General features: G+C 39.9%; 1 protein-coding gene across 1 annotated transcript; it reads left to right on the plus strand.

Moving 5' to 3' along the window:
• Positions 1 to 3832: 3832 nt before the first annotated feature.
• LOC139441992 (G-protein coupled receptor GRL101-like) lies at positions 3833 to 12265 on the plus strand. The gene is made up of 15 exons (XM_071222743.1): positions 3833 to 3921; positions 4185 to 4360; positions 4547 to 4714; positions 4910 to 5020; positions 5111 to 5227; positions 5580 to 5789; positions 6316 to 6646; positions 7087 to 7262; positions 7466 to 7600; positions 7742 to 7858; positions 8065 to 9621; positions 10559 to 10695; positions 11385 to 11427; positions 11718 to 11944; positions 12107 to 12265. The coding sequence occupies exons 1-15, from the start codon at positions 3833 to 3835 to the stop codon at positions 12263 to 12265; spliced, it is 3753 nt and encodes a 1250-aa protein (XP_071078844.1).
• The last annotated feature ends 14215 nt before the right edge of the window (positions 12266 to 26480 follow it).

Genomic DNA, 26480 nt, shown 5'->3' on the forward strand with positions numbered 1-26480 from the left:
TAATCAACTACGTTTGAGGTATTCATTTTGACACTGATAAAACATTTCTGAAATTCGAAGATTGCAACTGTAAAAAAAATCCAGAAACATCCGCCCACTGTCATTAATGTCAATGGACAAATTGTCCGATTTGAACATAGTAATTGTGCATTGTTGCTAATTAAGGTGGACATGACCCATGCCGAATTAAGTTTTGAAATGTGTCTGCACAGGTGGACCTCCTGACCCCAATGATTCTAGAAGGAGTCATCCTACAAGGGTGGAATGACGGCAGAGATGAATATCTGCCTCATAACTTCACAGTCTGGACTGGAATAAATGAAGGCAATCTCACAGTATACGAAAACAGAATTGGAGAGGCCAAGGTTAACTGCTAGTCCTTTCTTAATGAGTAAAGATTGAAAATGTTCATATAATCGAATCGTCATTGTTTTTCCCATGTTGGCATTTCTTTATCCGCATGCAGATATAGACATGTAAGTCATTATAATCATATGACCGTGAAAGTGAGCATCATAGCTATTGAGAAGGGTTATTGTATACCAGCAAGTTCTTTTCCGACTGAGAACATTATTCAAAGTGTAATGCCCAACAAAAACATTAACTTAAAAAAGCATGATTTTCTGTTACTTTTTGTTTTTTACAGGTGTTTCATCTTGATTCGACATATGCTTCAACTGTTTCACAAAAATTCCTACTTTCCACACGAGTTCTGACAAGAGTTGTTAGGCTTCATCTGTATCAGGAAACTTCACCTCTTTGTGTGAGGTTTGACCTTATTGGATGCCCCAAACGAGGTAGGCTTTGTGGGGGGAAATGGTGTCTACGTAAAATGTTGAGTGAGTCGTTCAGTGGTTCATTATGGTAATGAGTTAACGTTGGTAACTGCCTCTCTGTTATATCATCATTTGAAAGGAAAGGAAACTAGACTAGGTTTAGTTGGCTCAGGACTCGCCTAGACGTATAGTAAAAATATATTAGATATATATAATCCACAGTCATGGCGCACCATTGGTGCCATTTATCCATTATTATGTGTTTGATACAGTGACCGTCGACCTAAAATGCGCTGAAGGGAGCAGAAACATGGGTTTGTACAGAATGCCAGGCCACAGTTTCTACCAGAATGCCTACAACAACAGCTTTGTAACACCAGGTGTTACCTCAGAGGAGTGCAAGAATAAGTATCTGTCAAACACACACATCTACGCCTCTTATCGATATTCATTTTCGGATGAATATTGCACATACCTAGTGGGGAATAGGTATAGTCGTCACAATCAAAACTGGTGGGTCACAGGATTTGGAGGAACTACCGAATATGGACAAGTGTTGTGCCTGGCGGGTAGGTAGGACCTTGAAAGTCTCAAACTGCACTTTGTATATATTTTTAAAAGAACGTTATAATACTGTTTTAAGTGACTACAATATTCGTGTTTTTCATATGTTAGAAATTTAGTGAACTGTTTGGATAGACTGTAATATGCCTAATATTTTAATCCCCTTTTTCAGACTCTGCTGACATTTACAAATGTGGTGGCGTTGTGAACAGCACTGGGGAGATTATTTCTCCTTCCTACCCATTCTACTATGGAGAGAACATAAACTGCACTTGGACTGTGAGACTGGAGGAAGGATCGTTTGTCAGACTTGGATTAACAGATCTAGATCTGGCAACAAAAGAAGAATCTTATGTAATTTTATTCTTTCATTTTATGAATCAGTGTTCAATTCAGTGGTGGACCATTTAATAGTTTGACGGTCTTGGAAATTTTCAAGATGGAATATCGTTATTGTCACTTCTGCTAGGTATAGTTATAGCTTCTCTTGAGGCGCGCATCACAATAGGTGTTTCGGGATATACAGGTAAAGAACTTTCGAGGACACATGGTTTTATTGAAAAACAACAACAACAGTCCTCAAGAACATCAAATGGTTGGTCCTTACCAACTACAAGGATATGTATGTATGTTGTATATGGCGTGAAGTGAACATTGTAAGCTATGTTGTCATATGTATAATTAATGCATATGTACTGAAGGAAAAGATGGTTCGTTAGATTGTTGTTCCTCTTTATTCAGGATGCTAATGCGTATTTCGACTGTGAGGATAGACTGACAATATCGGACAGAAACCGTGCCGGAAGCCATATTGTCGCTACACTGACAGGACATACGTTTGAAACACTCGAAGGGCCACACTATATATCGTCCTCCAACGAAATAAGGGTTAACTTGTTCGCTTGTCCAAGAATAAGAGAGACTCAAGCAAGAGGTTTTACAATAAAAGTTGATGCAACAGGTATAGTATATTACTAGAGAACATACCCGATGGACACCAGTCATTAAAGCAGACATTTCATTTGAACCAATAATGTGATTGTCATCTCCCAGCGAGTACTTTATATATTCCCTTGAGGTGCCAGATACGTTTACATACGTGTATGGAATTGATCATTATTTGTAGAATTAACATGATTCTGCCACTGTAAACATTGTAAAGAAACCTTTTTTATTATTATGGTCCATTCGAATAGTTCATTTACATTTGTAATTAAACAGGGAGACATGTTAATAAGTGATTTGGAACAGTACTTTTACATGCAGAAGAACACCATCCTTATGGTTTTGCAGCTGACTTTGCCAATTTCAGACTGTGGCGGTTGTGGCCAGGGTGAGTCCAGCTGCTCCAGACAGGCCGTGTGTTCTCACCAGTGTGGCTACATCTCCAGTGCTGCCTTCCCTAACTATTACCCGGTGTCAACCAGTTGTCATTGGAGAATACAGGGTCAGATTGGACAATACGTCACTGTGACCTTTGAAATGATTGACGTCATAGCTGTTGGAGAGTGTGAGGGAGACTACGTCAGTCTCTTTGACCTTGACCTTGCACATGAGAAAACCTTAATTGGAAAGTTTTGTAAAAATAGAAGGCCAATAGGAGACATTCAGAGTAGTTGGCAGATGATGGATGTGGAGTTTTATTCTGACTTTGATACTGCTGGAAGAGGGTTCCTCCTGAAGTATACTCTGCAGACTATTGAATTCAGCGCTAGTTCAGTGAATACGTCAGGTAAGAACATATCTATATCTCAGACACCTCAGTCTGGTAAAGATACCACAACATTAAGGGTAACCGTTTTTCGTGGAATGTGTTGAGCAATATCAATGTCCTTCAGAAATTGTCTGTATTATTTTCACCTGCATAGTTTTAAATGAATAGTCATGTTTTACTCCGTCGGTGAGTACTTTAATGCCCATTTGAAATAATGATGGACAAATGTCCTTATGCAGAGTGTCGTTTCTTAGCTGTGCAGTGATCCGCTTACAACCAATAGATGCAACTGAAATACCTTTCATAGCTAAGACTGCCAACTAAACGTTTCGTTTCCAGGGGCTTGTGAACTTCACTGGTATAAATATGATGACAGCTGCTATCGATTCAATACAGCCGATGATGGATTGTCTTGGCTTGAAGCGGAACGTCGTTGCTCTGAGGCTGGAGGCCATCTCGTCAGCATCAGTAACCTGAACGAGGCTCTGTTTCTCCACTCAACCATCCTTAACAACAACATATTCACTAAACAGGAAATTTATATAGGTGAAGGCAGCGAACGTACGGACGTTATCCTGTGATTTAAAAGAGGACATTTGTATTTTTCAAGTGTATCGGCGTAATTATGTTGGTTGAATGAATATTAGCTCCACCGATTATTTGCATAAGTAAATACACGTGTGTTATATTCTGCGATGAGTTCAGGGAAAGGTATCGATTAAGATGTATGGAGGTATGCCCATGATTGTTGGTAAGTTTGCCCTACAAAAGAACGTCTATGTTCGTTTTTTGTTTGACAGGATTAAGAAAAACAGGACTTGGCAGATTTGTATGGACAGACGGAAAGCCTTTATCCCATACAGAATGGTAAAATAAGTTGATACATACTGCATTAAAGACACTTTTAAATTACTTTGTCCCATCCATGTATAGGTGTACAGATAGTCAGCTGTAAAGTCAAACATACGTGGAAAAGAAAGAGAAAAAATGTATATATTAGTTAATCGGATGATCAGAAAATTAAGTACTTAAACACTCCACCGACGAATAACATGCAATAATGTATAAACAACCACAGAAAGCAAAAGATTGCAATTATACGCATATTTGAAATAATCTATCTGTTTCAGGTATGCAGGGGACTCTGATGCAGCACCCCAGCCGGACGGGTTTGAAAGAGAGGCATGCACCATGATGGTCATCTCCAGCATCAGATCCATCGCCAATTGGCACGACGTGGCCTGCGCCTTCAACAAAATCTCTCAGTACATCTGTGAAAAAACAAACAAACCATCGGATCCTTCAGGTTTACGGATTTTCACATCCACATTGCTTAAAAGTACCCTCCATACTTTATCGTTTAAAAACCCATCATATGTGCCCACAAGGTTGTACAATTCCAAAAGGAAGGGCAAAAAGTAAACATTTCATGGAATGTCTAAGTATATCAAGTAAAATATATAGAACGTTGTTGCCATTAACATATTCACAGTGCTAACTGGAGGAGCTGCAGACATCATGATGGACACCTATGACGACAGTCATACCCAAACTGGTTATTACTTCCCTTGCACAAGCGGCGAGTACATATCTGGACTGTACACATGTGACGGAAGTATGGACTGCGCTGATGGTAGTGACGAGGATAGCTGCACTTCAGGTATAGCGTTCAGTTTTGATAATAGTTAATGTGCACAATCAGCTTCAGTGAGCATATCCCAAAAAGAGTAAACAAAGAAATGTATCCGAATAATATTAGACGTTACCCTCTAAATTAAATTGACTTATACTAGTTCCACACTGCTTTTGAAATATCACTGAAGACGGTCTCAGACTCATCATTTTCATCATTCAGACCCCTGTCCACTCGGCATGTTCTCCTGCACTGGAGGAGGATGTGTGGATTTCGCTTTCTACTGTGACTACAAGGAACACTGCAAGGACGGATCAGATGAAACTCAGTGTGGTGAGAGTCTGATAATTTTACTATTTATTTCAGTATACTCAGTTTCTTATTGTAACTTTATTACCGTGAAATACTCGATTCTCTACGCAGTGTCCCGTGAATGTTCCTCTGACCAGTGGCGCTGCAGCAGTGGACAGTGTGTGTCAGCTGACCAGTGGTGTGACCTCCTGCAGGACTGTGTGGACGGATCAGATGAAGAGCAGTGTGGTATGATCCCATTTATTGGAATAAGAGCAAAATAATCCATGTACATTGTCTGCATACATGTCATGAAGGCACAAAGTCCTATATTAATCAAAGAATCTCAAAGTCTTACATGTTTACTAGCTCCATAAAGGAAACCAGCGATAAACCCAATTCTGGGATTGTCCCAGACTGATTACCTATGACCAGCTTTGACTAACTTTTGATCCTTTTTCATCCGGCTGGTGCAATTGTAACTTAAATGGGAATTTGCCTTCTAGCATGATCGCTTTTAGAACAGAAAGCTTAATTCTGACGATGATATCTCTCAAATTCTTGACCTCATCCATGGGCCATATCTCTTTGCTATTACCAGAAGTATGCCGTAAACCTTTCTTCCAATGCTATGACGGACGGTGCCTGCCCCCTGCCCGGGTTTGTGACGGTTTTGTGGACTGTGGGGGAAAGTACAGGGAGGATGAGGGTTCACAATGTACAACAAACAGTCAGCCGTCCTGCAGGGCGTGGTATGCCCTAGGAGCTAGGAACAGTGGCAAATATAGCATTGTTATGCAAGAAACGTCTGGTAAGACCCGTTTCATATCAACATGTTGGGATGCGCTCTTATTAATATGTAGATGCAGTAATGTTAATCCTTATGCATATTCAAAGAGACTGATTGATACTGGTTTTGATAAAATGCATTTTTTCATCAGTTTTCACAAAGAAAAATGATACTAGGTTGCATAAAATATGTTTCAAATGTTATTCCTATTGTTTTATAGTGTTATGCTATCTTATGACCTAATTAAAAAGAATAAAGTAATGTGGATAAAAACATAAAATAGTATTGGTCTTGGATCATTTCGTATATATGTAAATGTGTAAACTGAATAAAATTTTCACAAAGGCAATTTACACAAGGCCAAACTAATTCAGTCAATTTTACAAATATTTTTCCGTCAGCTTGACTAAACGTATATTTAGAAGTTCAAAAGGCTTTATAAACATCACAATAGACTAGTTATGCTGGGATTAGAAGACAAATTTTATTTGTTTTAATCCTACCATTTTAAAATAATATACAGTGCTGTTCCCCTTCGTCCGTTTAGAATCGTTTTCTGTGGAATGTGCATTCAACAAGACTGAGGGGAAGATAACGACCATCATTCACCATGACATGGAAGACTCGACAGTGACTGCGAATTCTGTATTCATAGAAGATCTTCATTACACTCTCCCTGAGAATGCCATTGCTTATGTCATGTCCATGTCTAATACATGCCGCCAGTCAGTGCACATTGACTGTCTCCAAGCGTTTGATTTGATCAAAAGCTTCTCTGCTTGGTATGATGTGAACAAGAAGAAGAGGACTTTTGTGGCTGACACCGGAAGCAACTGTAGCTGCATTCTCAATGATGTCTGTGTTGGTAACATTACAAAGTAAATATTCTATTCATTTGATTACACCTGTCATTCATTAAATAAACGAGTCTAATATTCGATACTACCTTGATGTGTGCAATTTCACTGTAACCGTAAATCCCCAAAATGAACAACGTCATGGATAAAGAAAATGAATACAATATCATTATTGCTTGCTTTTTTTATAACCAGCCTTTACTATATTACCATTTATCACCATATGATTTAGAGTTCAGTGTGGCGAAAAAAACATTACTCCGCAAAATGTTCTTGTCTTGGGATTCGGCAGATATATCTTGTTGTCAGATGTGACGTCATGGAGTAATCCTCATGTTATTTTGAATCAGACGAATGGGCATATGCATATTTTATAAGAAAACATTATTGAATACAATACACGTATTGTCTTGTTTTCATCCTGGATATTATATGTAGCTAATTCATTGCACCTGGCGTAGGTGTGCCTGTGACAAAACCAGAAACGATCTCTTTCTGGTTGACGACAACGTCTGGCTGACTGACAGCGGGTACCTTGATGACATGGACAGCTTGCCAATAACAAAGATATGGATGGAAGATACCCTGCGGTTAAGTCGCGTGAGACATACGGTCGGGCCTCTGATATGCGAAGAACGTAAGTGGATAAACACTAAACATCATCTGCACTATGAGAACATGTAGATAGTCACATGACCTAATGGTTGATGTATTATAGCTTGTTGTCATGCAATGACAAAACGAATAAGATGAAAAAATAGGACAAGATCGATTTTCAGGTGTTCTGAGAGTATATTTTTGTATGAACACGTTTTTGTTCTGCAACCCTTGTTCTTTCAGGATTGCAATCAAACACGAGTTCCCTCATGTGTACGAGCGGCGTAGTTGTTGCCATTTCTCACAGATGCATCTTGGATTACGACATCTATCAGCACTACACAGGATGTCGTGACCTCACACATATACAGGATTGTGGTATGTTATAATCTGTCTATGAACCTTCTCTATCTGCCCAAGAACCTTGTGCACAATCTTTGAGAGTTAGATACACACCATTCCATGGTGTAAAATGTATGATGTCGTGGCACACTATTTACGAGGTGCTCTGTTCGACAGAGAAGCACGAGTGCCCAGTAAACTACATCAAGTGTTCCTCCAGCTACTGCATCCCCATGAGGCTTGTCTGTGATGGACGCCCGGACTGTGCTGACGGGATGGACGAAAGAGGATGCAGTAGGTTTCTTTTAATTTGTTTTGATATTTTTGAAATTATGAAACAGAAACATCTACTGCATAGTATCTGATGATTGTTTATGTTTATATAAAAAATAATCTTTTCACCACACATCGCGTCCTGCATGTCCCCACAAGCTTAAAAAAGATATAAAGCCTAAAAAAAATAACCAATTGTATGTAAACGTTTTACCTTTTCGTTGCAGTAAATTTCACCTGCCCTGGCAGATACAGTTGTCGGGGTAACAGAGTTTGTATCCCATGGCAACAGGTGTGTGACACTGTGAAACACTGTCCTGAAGGAGATGATGAATATTTCTGCAACCAGGTCTGCCCTGATGATTGTGTTTGTAAAGGATCACAAATCACATGCAGAATGTTTTACCTCGACACTATTGCACATCTACCTCGGTATACTAGGGTACTCGACTTGAGTAAGACTTATAATATAACAATCAAGAATAACACTTTCTATCACATGGAGAGTCTAGCGGTGCTCAATCTGTCCAACCTCGGTGTGCATGAACTGGAAGAGGACTGCTTTAGTGGACTGGAGAATTTACTACGTTTAGATCTACGCAAGAACTTTTTGAAGAAAATCCCAAATGGTCTATTCAGGAGTATGAGAAATCTGCATACTTTGTTACTTACTGGCAATGATATTCTTCAGATATACCCTGGGTCGTTTGATGGACTTTCAAACTTGCCATCACTCGACATGTCGAATATGGCCCTTACTACGATAGCTGAAAATACGTTTTATGGGTTATCCAGTCTTATTTTCCTGAACCTTTCGCATAATAAACTCACCTTGATAGAGGACAGGAGCTTTACTGGAGCCGGCAAAGTCCAAACTCTTGATCTTACAAACAACGACATAACAGAATTCACTGGAGACATATTTTCCGGCCTAGACAAGCTCAGTTATCTTCACAATGATAAGTATGTATTCTGCTGCTTCAGACCACAGGGTGTTCCAGAAGAACAGTGTCTCCCCGCGGCTGACGAGTTCTCCTCCTGCTCAGACCTGATGAGGAATGAAGCACTCAGGATCTCAATGTGGGTTCTAGGTTTCACTGCTCTTGTTGGTAACCTTTTGGTCATTTTGTCTCGATGCATCTATGACAGACAAAGTTTGAAACGCAGCAATGATTTCTTTGTTGCTAACCTCGCCTTGTCTGACTTTGTGATGGGAATATACATGATCATCATAGCAAGTGCTGACACCATCTACAGAGGAGTGTACAGCTGGAATGACGAGGCGTGGAGAAGCAGCTGGGTTTGTCAGCTAGCAGGGTTTCTAGCAACCCTATCAAGTGAGACATCAGTGATGCTCCTCTGTATGATCACGGCAGACAGAGTCCTTGTCATCAAATTTCCTTTTCGAGATTTCAATATTTTCAAACGATTTTCCAAGTACATCAGTCTTTCAGTGTGGGTTCTGGGTTTCTTGATGGCAGCGGTGCCTCTTTTGCCCATCGACTACTTTTCCAGGTCGTTCTACTCAAGATCAGGAGTGTGCCTCGCACTACCGCTCACCAGGAACAGACCTCCAGGATGGGAGTATTCCACCGCTATCTTTGTCCTCTGGAACTTCATTTGTTTTGTCTTCATCGCTTTGGGTCAGGCTGTTATCTACCAGGCTGTTAGGGCCAGTCAGAAGCTAAGGAAGGGGCAGACAACGAACGACATGACCATTGCTAGGAAACTCTCCTTCATAGTTCTGACGGACTTTGTGTGCTGGTTCCCCATTTGTGTCATGGGTAAGTTATAACGATCCACAGTAATGCATGACGTTTTCGTATATAGTTCTTCAAAAACCATCCAAGTGAACATGCAATAGAATCAGTACAGCACATCAGGGCCCTTTTCATACCTCAATGAACCGAAAGAAATACACAGTCAATCCTTATAACTGTCACTTATGAGCTTGTGGACATCCTTCACCAAAATGACAGACTGTGTCCGGTATATTGCATTCTTACCGATGGTTATGTGTATCGAAACTCCTTATCGCGATTATGAACATTCTTGTGTTTCTTCGAAGTGTCGATTTCAATCACACTGTTTAACAAAGCGAATGTCAATGTGCAGCAGAGTATCACGTTGAAACAGACCCTCCCTTGCATGCCAGTGACTTTTGCTAAAGATTAGTCTGGGCCGTTGGGAAACTTCGGTTTTACCTCGCAAAGATTTCAGCCTACACGTGCATTTAGCAAGTGCGTGACGATTGTAGCCGAGATCTAAAATCGCAATTTTATATAGTATTACAATAATTGTAGCGATAAGATCGTGGGCCCAACAGGAAGGTGGCAAGTTGATTACCTCAACTTACAATGGTGTTCCCCAACATTCCATTGTGGTTGAAGTTGTCCCTCTCGGTGGAAAGGTTTATTCTTTTACAATGAACGCAAGAGTAATTTATGTATTCAGCCAATCAGATTGCCGGAATTTGCTTTTAAATTATATCACCGGATCATAGGTTTTTCGACGTCATACACTGCCTTGTCTATCGCGATGACTCGCACTATAACGGGGTAAAGCATCATACAGACATTGAAAATTTTCTTTTATAAGCGCATGACATACTTTACAGTTGCTAACGTGATTAAAAAGAAAACTACGAATGTTTCTTACGCGTCCAGAATCCCCTAACATGGGGATATTTATAATTGTTAATCGGATGATTTCTGACTACAGGTCTGATGGCTCTCCAGGGCCACATTATCAACTCTGGAGTGTACGCCTGGGTTGCAGTGTTTGTTCTCCCGATCAACTCCGCTCTCAACCCCATCATCTATACTTTGTCATCAGTTGACACCATGAGAAAACGGAAGGTAGCAATCTTCTCTATTGTGCACACACAAGCGTAAAAAAACCCCGCCAAGATCCGGGGTAGAATTGGTCTTCAGGAACCCATGCTTGCCGTTAAGGCGACTATGCTATGCGACTAACGGGATCGGGTGGTGAGGCTCGGTGACTTTGTTGATGCATGTCATCGAATCACAACTGCGTGGATCGATGCTCATGACGCCAATGACTTGATTGTCTTGTCCAAACTCGAGTATTTACAGACCGCCGTCATATGGCTGGAATATTGCTGTGTGTGGCGTTAAACAACAAACAAACAAACACAAACATAAAATCTCATGTTTCAAATAAAGATGATTATGCTGAAAATTCGGGATTCCCCAGATTATGTTCTTTGCTTTAACCTCAGGGTATTAGTTGCAGTAAAATTAGTATATGTACTTTCCTGATTTCCTGGTTCACCGATCACTTGATTGTGTGGTTTATTTACAGGCCGCCGTAAATAAATCCTTATTTTTTAGGCAAATTTTGTGAATGACCGGAGCTGCAAGTAGGCCTGGACATGCTTACCTCTTTTGCCTGGTGTCATCACTGATTTTCAGCGGCCCATTCATAAAATTGTCACAGCTATTCTAACATTTGCTCCAGTTTTCAATCTACTTCGGTGGATAATCCAGACGGTTTATTCTTTGGCATTGACAATTTATATTTGCAGCTGAAGAGAGAAAAAACGTTCTCAAGTACCACTCGATCAACAGGTATGTGTGTGTGCTATTGATTCTGTGACAAGTAACAGTGACGATGAGTTAATTATGCATTTTCTTAAACAGTGCTTATGTGGAAATGTACTCATGTATTAATCTTGCTTTGTTTTATCTCAGATGTGTGACCATGAAGTAATCACAACTTATATATTAATAATTTAAACGTTGGCCAATTCAAAAGTGTAGAAATTTTTGTCATTTTGAACAAGTTATTACGCTAACACATACTTCCAGGTACATTTTACAAGGTACAATAATTCATTTATTTTTGTTTGCTTTCACAGGCAGGACAAGGTCCTCTGTCCCTCATATTTTGCAGAAAGAACTCCTCTTCCTGAGCCAGCCCCCGAATTCAGTCTGTCTGTCCTCTTACATTGGGTCACTGACGTCAGCCCGAGATATGCTGACCATTGCTCACCAGCTAGCCAGATCGGTGGACCTTCTTCACTCCTATGGTCTTGTCAATGGCTTGGTAGAGACAGACAGTGTATACGTTGTCCTTGATAAGGGGGTATGTTTCTGAGGTCTGTTTTAATAATATAGCTGTCGAATCATATTTAGACATTTTGATGTGATTCATGTGCATTTTGTGTCTTGTCATCGTGTTAGAATTGGTGCTATCGAACATTGTTGGGGTATTTCGCTGCTTCACATATATCATATCATTCTACAGATTATCAAAAGGGTGACTGCAGCATGTGTTCCCATGGCAACGGAAATCGAAGACGAGTATAGTAAGGATATCTGGGACTTTGGTCATCTTGTATCCAAGATGTTGAAAGCTTATACAGTCGCTAAGAAACAACGTCTCGCAAATATGGTCGACAACTGACAATGGAAAGAGATATGGATACGATACCGCCTCCTCTTCGAATGGACATTATGACGAAAACTATTGTGCGACGCAGTTAACAATAAAATCTGCAATATAAACAATGTTTGTTTTTGTTTCGCTTTCATATTATAGATACACACAGCATGAGACCAATGAAACTTCAAATGGTATATTTAGCACCAATTATAGTAACAATTATTTTTTTCTGTTTCCTCGTATTCTATTGAGATATTATGTCAATGTTGACTGAAAGAGCTTAAACATTTAGGTTTAAGGCTGAACGAAATATGGATCATAATGAATTAGCTTTGGATGAAAATGTGATCAGTGTCGGAGTGTACTATTCAAACTTGGACAAAAATTAACCTTGGGGAAAAGGTCCAGTTTAAATGTTGGTGCCCCTTCTAGTTATGCTATCATTCTCGTTTGGCGATAAACGTCAAAGTACCAGTTCATCACATTTAGTTCTGTAGATTCCCATTAGTAGAACCGTAATTGCAATTCTTTTAGAAAGGATAAAATGGTAATATACAGGAAGGAATCTCAACCATTTGAGCAAACTTTGGTGTCATATTTGGTACGAAAATACACGTTACAGATTAATCCGTTTCTGTTGCTCTTGCAAGGGCGGGAATAGAGGCGCTATCTTGTCGAGTGGAGTTGACGGTCGGAATGTCATCATCTTGAATTGGAACTTTCTCCAAGATAAATTCATCAATGTCATAATCTAAATGACCAAAGGCTCCCTGGTCATCTCGAACACCTCTCCGTCAAATTAAGCGTCACATGAACATGTTTTGTTGCTCATATTGAAGACAAGCGAACTTGCAAAAATCCTGACATTTGTAAGCGGATGTGCTCATGGGGTGTGGTTGCTAGGAGATCGCGTGATCAGAAAGGGGAAAACAAATTATTTTAGAAAGTAATAAAAGAAATCCACAGTGCATACATAAAGTACAATGTACAGGATGTTTTTTAATAATCATTTTATCAATCTGTTTATTCACATTGATGATATTTTAATAAAAGGATATGTGTGTGTATGAGAGAGAGAGGGAGAGTTTGTTTGTGTGAGTGTGTGAGTGTGTGTGTGTGTGTGTGTGTGTGTGTGTGTGTGACGAGACATTATTTTGTTCAGTATATTTAGGTACAAACTATTTTAAACCAATAAATCAACGATCCCTCACTGCACTATCTTCCACCCAATCCCGAAAATCACATGGTATACCCCGAGGCTTATCGTATATAAATGCACTAACACGATAGGAGGGGTGCAGTAATGGTCTTGTTTGGCTGTACTTTCGCTGAACGTCCGCTTTTGGAATGTTTTATACGAAGTATTATAACAATTTTTGTCATAAAGCAATCTCTAAACATGTCACTTTGGGCTGATTAAGGATTACCAGTAAAAGACAAAGGTAGCTTAATTCTCAAACTGTTATTGGAACAGACAAGGCTAGTTGTAATGGACTGCCATTGTCATGTATCGCATGGTACCGACTTTATAGATTATGTAACAATAGAGGAATTGTGATAGCAATTCTCTCATTGCGGTTGAAATGATTGTTGACTTCCTGCTGCATTTAACTACATGTACATAAACATCAAAGGAAGCGGAAACCATTCTCATGTATTTGCACTGCCCATTCAAAGGATTAACGATTTAAAAATATAAGAGGGGAGATTTGATCGATTTAATTCCTCCTCACTGAGATATCGCATATGTTAGTGATGTTAACAACTGTAATCAATGCTTTGAATCTGGTTCATACAAACGGAAAAGTGCCCTCCGCATTCACCACATATCCTGCCCATATACTCAACCATTTGCCTTCGTTAATAATTGATTCAGCAAATCTGGTCAATAACCATTAGCTTTTATATTTTGCTTTTGTAGAGGAATAGAAAGACTATTTTAATTTGAATCAGTGGTTGTTGATTGTATTTATCAATGCAACCGCGAGTCACATTGACGTCCCATAGCGTGACCACAAACCATCCAACAGATTAGAATCCCGTGGACATTGGTTCTGTGTCAGTACAATCGTTGCCTATTTAAATAAACCCTGAGTTGTACTCCGGCAGATTGACTATGTGGGTACCTCTGGTGTTTAGTTTTGGCTTTTACAGTGCTGTGGCTTTGTTTCATGCAAAGGACGACATTTCACGTAAGTAGGAAGTTTGTACCCGTGCTTGTGTTGCTATTGCCTGCTGATTGTGATCCTGAGGACTATAAAGAGAACTAAACTCAGTCATATTTACATAGTGTTTATTAAATATCAATCAATATCGTGTTTCTTGTTAAGATGAGAAATTGCTTTATTTGTTTTTAAAAAAAACCCATTGTTTACATGTTTCATTTCAAATAAAGAGTTTCCAAACCAACTTTTGGACTCACAATGGCTGGTGTATAAAACATCTACTCTTTTGAAATGTTTCAATGAAATAAGATGCGTCCACAAAGAAAACATGTGAGGTCTCACCACGTATGTTTTAATACGATATATGTATAGGGTGGTTATAAGATATGTATAAGCTGATAGATATGTGTCACCCGCTACAACCGGGCATCGATTACACACTGTTAAAAGAAAGGGACAGAAAGTTAATAGACACAAGTGACACACCTACGAGACCTTCAGCTAAATGGTCGGATTAGTACTTGCAATTGTCTGTTAATTACTCAATTGTGTAGAGACGACTTAGCAGTAGTGCGTTTAAAACTACATTAATTGCTATTCGACTTATCAAGTCAAAATAACATCCTGTAACATGTCTCTAGGGACCAAGAAAATGTATCTGGATAATATATGTTTTTCTACTTATCAAATATAAAAAAAATGATAATTAAATGGTCAGCGTGCCTGGAACAAAGGAATTTAATTCTACAAAAGAGGTGTTTCTATTTGTGTATGGGTTAAGTGTTTATTAGGATACTTTGATATAGATTGGTACATTTATACACAGAATCACTTACATTCAAACACTCGCATTACAACATATATTCTGAGCCTTGGACATTTATCACTGAATAATACCATTTATCATATAATGGGTAGGTTTCTCGGCAGGATAAAACCAACGGATAAAAACGATAACAGTTGGGGTCATATGCAGATAGAGATGCAAATATCAAAGATCAAGTATGGACTACTTTCACTGTTTATAATCAAACATGGCGTCGCCCTCGTCATTCGGCGATCGAGTAAGAATTAACCATCGGGAATCTGGATAAACTACAGAGATAATTGCTTTCATTATCAAAAGTACAGTCTAATATACTGAAAATCAGTGTCTAACTGTGACGTAGCTAATCCATTTTATAAGTTTTGGCAACTTTGTAGTTATAAATTTCGACACAATTTTGCGAGGGCACGAGGCCTAGCCAAGCGGGATCAGTAGCCATATCTGTGCTTGTAGACCTCTGCGGCTTGAACCTTTCTCCACAAATTAAAATAGTTGGATTTGAATTGTTACTCTTGTTTCGTTTTGTCCCTGTGTGTACATCTGCACTTCTTAACGTTATGACAGGACAGACCGACTTTCAACAACGTCTGACCGTGGCCATGACGTCTCATAGACTTGGATTAGAGTAGCTTCCCTTTGACAAAGGGCAGTTACTCTAGCAGACAGACCGAAGGATTGCCGCGAAAGGCAATTAAAAATAATTGTTGTTTTGCGTATATGTTGCAGCTGGAACTATATTGGCTACTGTCACTGTCCGTCTTACACATCACTTACCCTGTGACGTAATAAATATTAATGCGTGCACTCCAGGAAAACTCGCAATGTTTCGGTAATGTTTGTGAGAGAGGGAAAGCGATTTTGAAGCACAGAATTAAAGAATGACATCATATGATAAAGAGGTTATCACGCTTATGTGTTTGGGGATGGTAAATATCCTGTATTAGGAATAAACACTATGTATTTAGCTCGCTAAATACAATGTTTATTCCTAATATTCCTAGTGCAGGATATTTACCATCCCCCAAAACACTCGCGTGATATATAACCTCTATTCATTCAACTATATATATTGTTTTGTATTGTTCATCGTCAATTGAACACATTATATTATCTTAACGAAAGGCTGACTTCCATGCATGTCTGAAGTTTCAAACTTAATCTTCAATACGGAACATCAGTCCTGAATGCGAAAAAAACGTCACGAATGGCATTTGCACGGAACCTATGGTACGCGTTTCCCTCACACGTAGCTAATCCATTTTATAAGTTTTGGCAACTTTGGAGTTATAAATTTCGACACAATTTTGCGAGGGCACGAGGCCTAGCCAAGCCGGATCAGTAGCCATATCTGTGCTTGTAGACCTCTGCGGCTTGAACCTTTCTCCACAAATTAAAAAAGTTGGATTTGGCCGAAAAATGTTTGAATTGTTACCTTGTTTCGTTTTGTCGCTGTGTGTACATCTACGCTTCTTAACGTTATGACAGGACAGACCGACTGTCAACGTCTGACCGTGGCCGCGACGTCTCATAGACTTGGATAAGAGTAGCTTCCCTTTGACAAAAGGCAGTTACTCTAGCAGACAGACCGATGGATTGCCTCGAAAGGCAATAAAAAACAATAGTTTTTTTGCATATATGTTGCAGTGTTTCGAAATGTTTCGGTAACGTTTGTGAGAGAGGGAAAGCGATTTTGAAGCAAAGAATTAAAGAATGACATTATATGATAAAGAGGTTATCACGCGAGTGATAACTTCTATTAATTCAACTATAATGGTTTATATTATTCATGACATCGTCAATTGATCACATTGTATTACCTAAACGAAAGGCTGACTTCCATGCATGTCTGAAGTTTCAAACTTAATCTTCGTTACGGAACACAAATCCTGAATGCTGGACGTTCGTCGCGAAAAACACGTCACAAATGGCATTCGCATCTGACCTATAATCCACATTTCCCCGCAGCTCGTTGATTTTTCTCTCATTCCTGCTGACTTCACAGGGTGTTACGGACTCCAGTGTCAGAATGACGGGACTCCTGATCTTGAACTCTGCATCTGTCATTGTAGTCAAGGATACAAAGGGCTATTGTGTAATACAGGTAAGTGTATCAGTCGTAATTCCTTTTCAACGAAATAATCAAACTATATACTACATCGTTCGATTAATCTGTCCTGGGCTGCGTGGCGTCGATCATCGACGTGATGTGTTTGTTGATATCGGACCCAAAATCTGCTGACGACAGATTAAGAACATGCAGCGTTTGGGCAGCAATATTCTGAAATGTGCCCACCTGCCTCATGCCTGTGACACGCAAATGTTCAGCACGTTGCAAACGTCGCATGCTGTTGCTTCCTTTATGATTAAATGTGTTTAATAAATTGCCTATAAGCGTTTGGTTTCAAGAAAACAATGCATCTGCTCACAACCGAATCAAAGTGACAACAGTAAATCTGGCATACCATCCCTTAAACGTGCTGTCCGATGTCACGTGCTTCATGACTGTCACAATGCTGTTTGGGAGCTTGACTTCATCTGAAATGTTTTTTCATAGTATATATAAATTTTGAAATTGACATTTTTGTCATGCTAGTAAAAACTCAGGGCTACGTTAGCAAAAAAGGATATGAGAAGGGACATTCCTGTTTCAGAAATCCAACGCAGCTCATGGCCAGCTGGTTCCTACTGCCTACTATCAACGGTGTTTGGATGCCCGGAACCGGAGAGCCATGGCTGGAATCTTGGCTATATGAACCTAACGCTGTCAAAGAATACCACTTCTCGTCAACGGTTTCCAGAACGATTCCGACTGTTGGGTCCTTACCACAAACAGACATTCCAGTTCAACTTCTGTTCAAGGATTGACGATGGAGCCGAACCTGCAGTCAGCAATGAGTGGCCTCCTGGTCGCTACTGTCTGCTCAAGGCTGACGGAAAATTGTGTTCCAATGGTGAGGTTTTGTTTACTCCCTTCACCATTGATTCATTTTCATCAGATAAGTGAATGTTTACCTTTTCTGATGGGAGTTTTGTGTGGATGGTAATGGGAATAAGTCATATCAATTGTCGTTTACTGACTTATACCGCGGCCTCCTGAACCTGAACTATTGTCTAGTAACACCATCCCTGTTTTCGTGGGTTTCGCTAAACTGGTCGAAGGCCTGAGTCAGTTAGCTACTAGTCACACTAAGCTGACACGCAGTTACCACAGTAACCACACATCCTGTACATCTTTTAAGACATCAAGGGAGTCCACTGTCAAACAGAGTTTTCTGGATAAAGCGAGTGAGTGAGTATACTTGGTTTTACGCTGCCTGTAGCAATACCAGCAATGTAACGGAGGAAGATATCATGGGTTTTTCACATTGTGGAGAATCGAACCTGGGCGTAGGATTTCACGTGCGAACGCTTTAAGCAACTAGCTGCCCCACCGCCTCTTGAGCACTCTAAATAGAAATATATATAATCTGCAGTAAGCATATTTTTCTTTTATCCTAATTCACAGGATTCCAGAAAGGGTTACTCCCATTACCCGACTACAGTGTGAGGGAGGACGACACAGGGGGCGTGGTTCCTGACGCGGTCATAACAGATCCGGGGATTAATTTAACACTGTGCTGCAGGGATGACGATGACATCGACACCATTACACTGCCTACGACATTTCCTTTCTACTTGATGAAGGTATTAAGTCGATGTAGTATTAAACAACAATTGTAATACAGTGTTGACAACACACTATAGCTCTACTGACCCACTGCATAATACATTGCAGTACACTAGTATCACCGGTCAACATAATGCTCTGTTTGAGCATTAAGGAGACTTTTGTCGATGTGAGAGCTCATAAAAAAATCAGCCTAACCTTTAAAATACACCTCTTTCAGACAATGCTGGAACATATCTTCACAGAATGTGTATCTTACATATACGTCATGGGTTTCGCTGAGGAGCCCTGTGGGATCCTGGAATAACATAGGTTCCCAGTATCTCTGTCATACTAGTCGACAATAATTGGATCGAGTGGGCACACTCTTTGACTTGAGATTGCTGACCACGTGGATCTTTGATCAAGTGATCAACTTGGCTCGGGTCGACACTCCATTGAGGTTGCATTAATATGTAGTGATAATTACTTTCTGCTATGTTGACATCAAAATATACACTGAATCGGCATATGAATAAAACATGATGTCAGCATTATTGCAACGTGTAACATACAGACGCGTCATTACACATACAGCCTAATGATTATTTGCATCGCAACATTTGCTGTTTTGAGTCGGATTCGAATAAAAATCAGCTTTTCATTTTCTTGTTCACCTGGAAACAAGTTAAGGTCAACCCCTTATTTTATTCGCTGGCATATTTGGAAATATGTACATATTGCATTGATCTTATTTTGATGGTGAGTGAGGTAGAATGCCTTTACCCCACAACTTATTATTATATCAGCATATGTGCAGAAACTTTAATATAATTACAATATTTAACTGAACACACTGAACATTAAACCATATTGCAGTGATGTTTGTTTTTCTTTCAAGCCATCTCCAGAGGTTGCGTGCCAGGCAGTTGCCGACATGGTGGTCAAAGAGGAAGTGTTCTCCTTCGTGAAGACCGCCAACAGGAGCTGGATGAGTTGGGAGGGAAGCTTCGTGGCAGAGGAGTCGGAGAACTACTTTAACGTCACCTTCTGCTACTATGAAGCATATGGTACTTTTCCTCCTCTTGGTGATGGGGTATGTGTCTGTGTCTGTGTCTGTGTGGGGTATGGGGGAGGGGTGGTTGGGGTGGTTGGGGGGTAGGGGGTGGTTAATTGGATTTTGTATCGAGTTTGTGACACTTACTATTCATATCCGTCTAGTGGTGAACTGGTGCCTTTTGATGATTCGGGATATTGAGAAATGCTGAACAGCATTTTTCCTTACTGCACTGAATGTATCCAGTAACATTCCACAGTATAATGCATGACGGTATCGGAACGGGTACATGAGGCGAAGGGTATGGGAGAGGATACATGAGACAGACGGTATCGGAACTGGTACGTTAGGCGGAGGGTATAGGAGAGGATACATGAGACAGACGGTATCGGAACTGGTACGTTAGGCGGAGGGTATGGGAGAGGATACATGAGACAGACGGTATCGGAACGGGTACATGAGTCGGAGGGTATGGGAGAGGATACATGAGATAGACGGTATCGGAACTGGTACGTTAGGCGGAGGGTATGGGAGAGGATACATGAGACAGACGGTATCGGAACGGGTACATGAGGCGAAGGGTATGGGAGAGGATACATGAGACAGACGGTATCGGAACTGGTACGTTAGGCGGAGGGCATAGGAGAGGGATAAATAGACAGGCGGTATCGGAACGGCGTTCTTCGCCACTGCGAATGTTACTGTATTCAGTAACATTCCACATTATAATGCATGACAATACGATACCATGAATATGTCAGACATACTATCTGTACCAGGTGTTATTTGAAGGGAAGTGGTCAAGTGGTCAGAACGCCATGAGTGTAACAGTGGCACAAGAGATCGTACAACAGGGGCGGGGTCAATGTCGCCTGTGCAGGTCGACCCTGTCAGCAATTGGACACTAGTATTATGAAATTATAAACCAATGAGATGACCTTTAACTTTTGAAATATTTTGTCGGACCTTTCCTGTAATATTTACAGAACGCCGTGAATGTATGTACAGTGAGGACATGGGCGCGTCCTACAGAGGCTGGGTCAACGTCACCGCCGACGGCAGACCGTGTCAGCGTTGGGACGAGAATTCGCATCCCATTGCTGAAAAACATTATGAGGGGGATTTTGATGGGAATTTCTGCCGTCAGACATGGGAGAGTCAACTAAGTCCATACTGTGCCATAGATGAAAAGCTTTATGGGTGTGACATTCCTATCTGTGGTGAGTAGTGTCCTGGTGTATCATATTAAACATAAAACTGTATAACCAAATGCGTGATGAAGAAGATGCATATGGGGAGTTGGGAAGGTACGTGAGAAGGGGTGTGTGAAGAGGGTACGTGAGACGTAGAGTGTGGAGAGAGTACATGAGAGAGACGGTATCGGAACGGGTACATGAGGCGGAGGGTATAGGAGAGGATACATGAGACAGACAGTATCGGAACGGGTACCTTAGGCGGATGGTATGGGAGAGGATACATGAGACAGACGGTATCGGAACGGGTACATGAGGCGGAGGGTATGGGAGAGGATACACGAGACAGACGGTATCGGAACGGGTACATGAGGCGGAGGGTATGGGAGACGATACACGAGACAGACGGTATCGGAACGGGTACATTAGGCGGAGGGTATGGGAGAGGATACACGAGACAGACGGTATCGGAACGGGTACATGAGGCGGAGGGTTGGGAGAGGGGATATGAGACTTTGGAGGGGTGTCTTAAACTGAGGGTGCTGAGAGGGTAAATTAGACAGAGTGTGTGGAGAGTTTCGTGAGACGAAGGGTGTGGGAGAGGGTAAATGAAGCGGGAGGTAGTGGGAGAGGATACTTTAGACGGAGGGTGTTACGCCACATAATGCCATATATTATGTAATTTTAATATTCAGATTCTACTGGCGATCTTCCAAATGTCGCAATGAGGAAGTTGTATCGTTCTCCGCCATCACGTTCTGACAACCCCATTGAAAACATGGTGAATGGTGAAAAGGGTAATATTTGAAAACACTTTTTTTTGTAAAATCATTTTACCCAAACATTACAACGCGTCACACGTGACAAATATCAGGATCCGATTACCGTGGGATTTATTTTCAGCATCGATCTGATAATGATCTTTAGTTGTTCAGTCATTCACTCATTTACGTAAACTGTTTTTTGTCAAGTCAGCATGAATATCTTATTGTCTCCATAGAATCTTAAAGTTCTTATTATTATCTCTAATCCATGTCTGTAATTGGGAGGGCCAGCCATAGGTGTCCCATACATATGTTATTCTTAAGCTTGCTATCATTTTCAGGAAAACCAACATTTGCCATCGCGCGACCGTTTGTAGAGCCATGGTTACAAGTTGATCTCAGTGAAGATTATGAAATCTACTCGATTACAGTCTACAAGGCTTACAGTAAGTGGAAAAGAAAAGAATAATTTCGCATAAACAGCGAACAAGGCTGAAACCTGTACATTATAAATTATGACAACTTAGATTGGAAATATATATAGTTTCAGACTTCAGACCTTGATAAGATCTAAATGCTGCTCCTGGTACTACTACTACTTGTAGTAGTTGTAGTTTGTTTGTTATGACAACGATCTGTAATTAATAGAATCTGGACTATTCAATTAACTGATAGATATCATGGGCATCGATCAACGCAGTTTGGATACGATGACATGGGTTGTTGAAGACCTATCCTAACCCGGATAGTAGTAGTAGTAGTAGTAGTAGTATTGGTAGTAGTAGTAGTAGTAGTAGTAGTAGTAGTAGTAGTAGTAGTAGTAGTAGTAGTAGTTAATTCGTACTGGTTTTGGATGTAGTCGTAATATTAATTTGGAAGTGGTAGTAGTAATTAAAGTGACTACTACCACTTTTAGTAGTAGTAGTTGTTGTTGTAGTAGTAGTGGTAGCATTGGTGCTAGATGCGGTTGTTGCACTCTCACAGATTACGTTTTCCGAGTAAATGAACTGTTAGTTATTGTAGTATCATAAATACAAGAAGTAGTAGAAAAAAAGCAGATCTGATTAACGTCTAAAATACCATATATGAGATCTACCTGCTCTTCCTGCTACTACTACTACTACTACTACTACTACTACTACTACTACTACTACTACTACTACTACTACTACTACTACTACTACTACTACAGTTGGTGCTCATAATACCTGTTCTTGATATTTTATATTTTTTCTTTGCAGATTGGTGGCCCTACAACACGCGTCGAATTGTAGCTTACGTCAGTCAAAAGCAGTGGGACTTTCTCAGATTCGGAGCCTACTCCTGCGATGGCCCGTACAACCCTGCCATGACTAAATCGTTTCGCTTCCAGTGCCGTCGACCGTTAACTGGCACCTTCGTCACACTTCAAAACTTCGTTCATTATGACCCCTATTATAATGAGGACAATTTTCTTTATTTTGAGGTGTCAGAAATAGTTATCCGTGGAAAAGGTAACTTCTGTACATGTATACGTCTCCACAATGTATGGGCTGCATAAGTAAAATGTTTCCTTGCGCTCAATAACTATATATATTGACGAAAACGGCACGCCAGTTTGGCATTTCATATAATTTGTCTTGATTTCGAATTAATCACAAATTTTGAGATTCACGCAATAAGGTCATTTCATTGAAGCCACCGGTTGCGGAAAGTCTCTGGGTGTGAGAACTGGTGATGTTAAAGATTTCCAGTTCACATCTTCCACTGATGGAAAGGGATACTATGGATATCACGCTAGGTTGAACAGAGCCACAGGGTGGTGTGCTCATTCCGAAGATCCAAATCCTTACATTCAGGTAGGTCATACACGGGTCACTTGAAGTAGGGAAATTATTACCTTTGTACAATTCTGACTATATCATGAGCCTGTGTTCATGAATCACTATCAAATTGATGTAGTCATTGATGCCATGTGATCAACCAACTTTTGAGCAAGAGTCGTATGACGCTCTTTGAAATCTTGGTTGAAAGAGCATGTTCAATTTTACATCAAAAGTTGTGAAATGTAGACATCAAAAGGTGGAGTTGCTGGAATATTGCTCGACATAAAGGGAAAGCTGACTATTGGCAAGTTGAAGTCACATTTTTGTCACTCTGAATCTTTATTATTAGATTTAAATATGAAACAGGCCAAGCGGTTTGAGTGAATATCTTTTGTTTCTGTCCCAGGTGGGTAAGTCAGTGGAATGGAATTGTTTATTTAAATATCATTAAACGGTGCTAGATCATCGATATATCTGAAGTTTTAGACCAAATTTCACTTGGTTTGATTTCCCCAGTCTGAGCAGAAATTCTGACTTGTATACATAAAAACAGACCAGCAAGGATGAGAAAACAAATGGTACTCGTGGGAATGCATACTTCCGAAAGAGTCCTATCCCCAAATCTCACACAGATGTTATCCATGAAGAAGTCCTGCATTTCACGTATTGTTTTCTCAGTAAACCTAAACTTAAAACTTTCCCTGATAAGTCGAACTCAAAACACAAGTTAGCATGTAAAACTCTACGCGGCATGAAACATTGAAGACAGGAAATCGTGGAGTGGCCTGAGTAAACGCTGCCATGATTAAGTGACATGTACTCAATTAAAGTTAAGTCTGTAAATAATTAATAGCAACACCTTCAATATAGGAAGCAGTGATGACTGTTAAAACATTTTCATTTTCATCACTAATACCAATCTTACATGAAAAGGGTTTTGTCGTAAGGATCCTATGCAAAACCTTGTTTTTGAAATTTCTTATCTGATTATCTTCTATAAAATGTGTTTGAAATAGCGAGATATGTGTGATATTTCGAACAATTTGAGAAAGAGAATGTAGGTTTAATTGGAGCAAAATTTACATTTTCGGTAGTTGTAGATATTCATCATCACAAATGTCCTTAGTTTTGATATACTGTACTAGGGGGTTAAAACTTTCATAAACTGAAGTTTAAGGTGACATTTTTCCAAAATACTCCTTGTAAGTATATAAGTCTCTTTATACATTTAATTTTCAAGTAATACGGAATGATCGAAAAGTCAATCATTTTCCATACTATATAATGTTTTGTTTGTTTATTGTTTAACGCCGCACTCAGCAATATTCCAGCTATATGACGGCGGTCTGTAAATAATCGAGTCTGGACCAGACAATCCAGGAATTGACATCATGAGCATCGATCCATGCAGTTGGGATATGATGACATGCATCAACCAAGTCAGCGCGCCTGACCACCCGATCCCGTTAGTCGCCTCTTACGAAAAGCATAGTCGCTTTTTACGGCAAGCATGGGTTGCTGAAGATCCATTCTACCCTGGTTCTTAACGGGTGCCATACTATATGAACTAAAAACGTATATGGGGACAAACTTGTTCATTTCAGTCTTATTTAAAACATTCTATCCAAATTGCGAAGCTTTACTACATTTTCATCTTTTCACTGAAAATTGAAAGTAACACATGCGATCAATATATGTGGTGCCAAGGGATCTCCTTGCCTACACGCTCTACTTAAATTAAAGAAATTTGAAATCTGACTCGAGATAATTATTGCACTGAAACTATCTTTTTTAATTGCCTTTACAAAATCTACTCGATATACTTCACAATGGCTAATGAGATGGAATGAAATCGTGTGCACTCTCTGAAAGGTAATTGGTTTGAATAAAGCAAAACTTGCTTCGTCTTATGTGCAAGATGCAATTTTAAGTCAACCTATAACAAAACTGATTGGTTTGCATTCTTTACGAAGTTTCTGGTTACTAGTTAAGGAGGCTACAGCGATATTGATTGATTATCTCCTTCACGAATCCATGACGTCATCGTTGCATTTTGAATCATGAATGCTATGCAAATGGATAGATGCACGAGAAAAGTACAATAATCAACTACGTTTGAGGTATTCATTTTGACACTGATAAAACATTTCTGAAATTCGAAGATTGCAACTGTAAAAAAATCCAGAAACATTCGCCCACTGTCATTAATGACAATGGACAAATGGTCCGATTTGAACATAGTAATTGTGCATTGTTGCTAATTAAGGTTGACATGACCCATGCCGAATTAAGTTTTGAAATGTGTCTGCACAGGTGGACCTCCTGACCCCAATGATTCTAGAAGGAGTCATCCTACAAGGGTGGAATGACGGCAGAGATGAATATCTGCCTCATAACTTCACAGTCTGGACTGGAATAAATGAAGGCAATCTCACAGTATACGAAAACAATATTGGAGAGGCCAAGGTTAACTGCTAGGTCCTTTCTTCATTAGTAAAGATTGAAAATGTTCATATAATCGAATCGTCATTGTTTTTCCCATGTTGGCATTTCTTTATCCGCATGCAGATATAGACATGTAAGTCATTATAATCATATGACCATGAAAGTAAGCATCATAGCTATTGAGAAGGGTAATTGTATACCAACAAGTCCATTTCCGATTGAGAACATTATTCAAAGTGTATTAGCCCAACAAAACATTAACTTAAAAAAGTATGATTTTCTGTTACTTTTTGTTTGTTACAGGTGTTTCATCTTGATTCGACATATGCTTCAAC

The sequence above is a fragment of the Haliotis cracherodii genome, unplaced genomic scaffold (assembly GCF_022045235.1).
Source record: "Haliotis cracherodii isolate W230 unplaced genomic scaffold, xgHalCrac1.p SCAF_5, whole genome shotgun sequence".
Lineage (NCBI taxonomy): Eukaryota > Metazoa > Mollusca > Gastropoda > Lepetellida > Haliotidae > Haliotis > Haliotis cracherodii.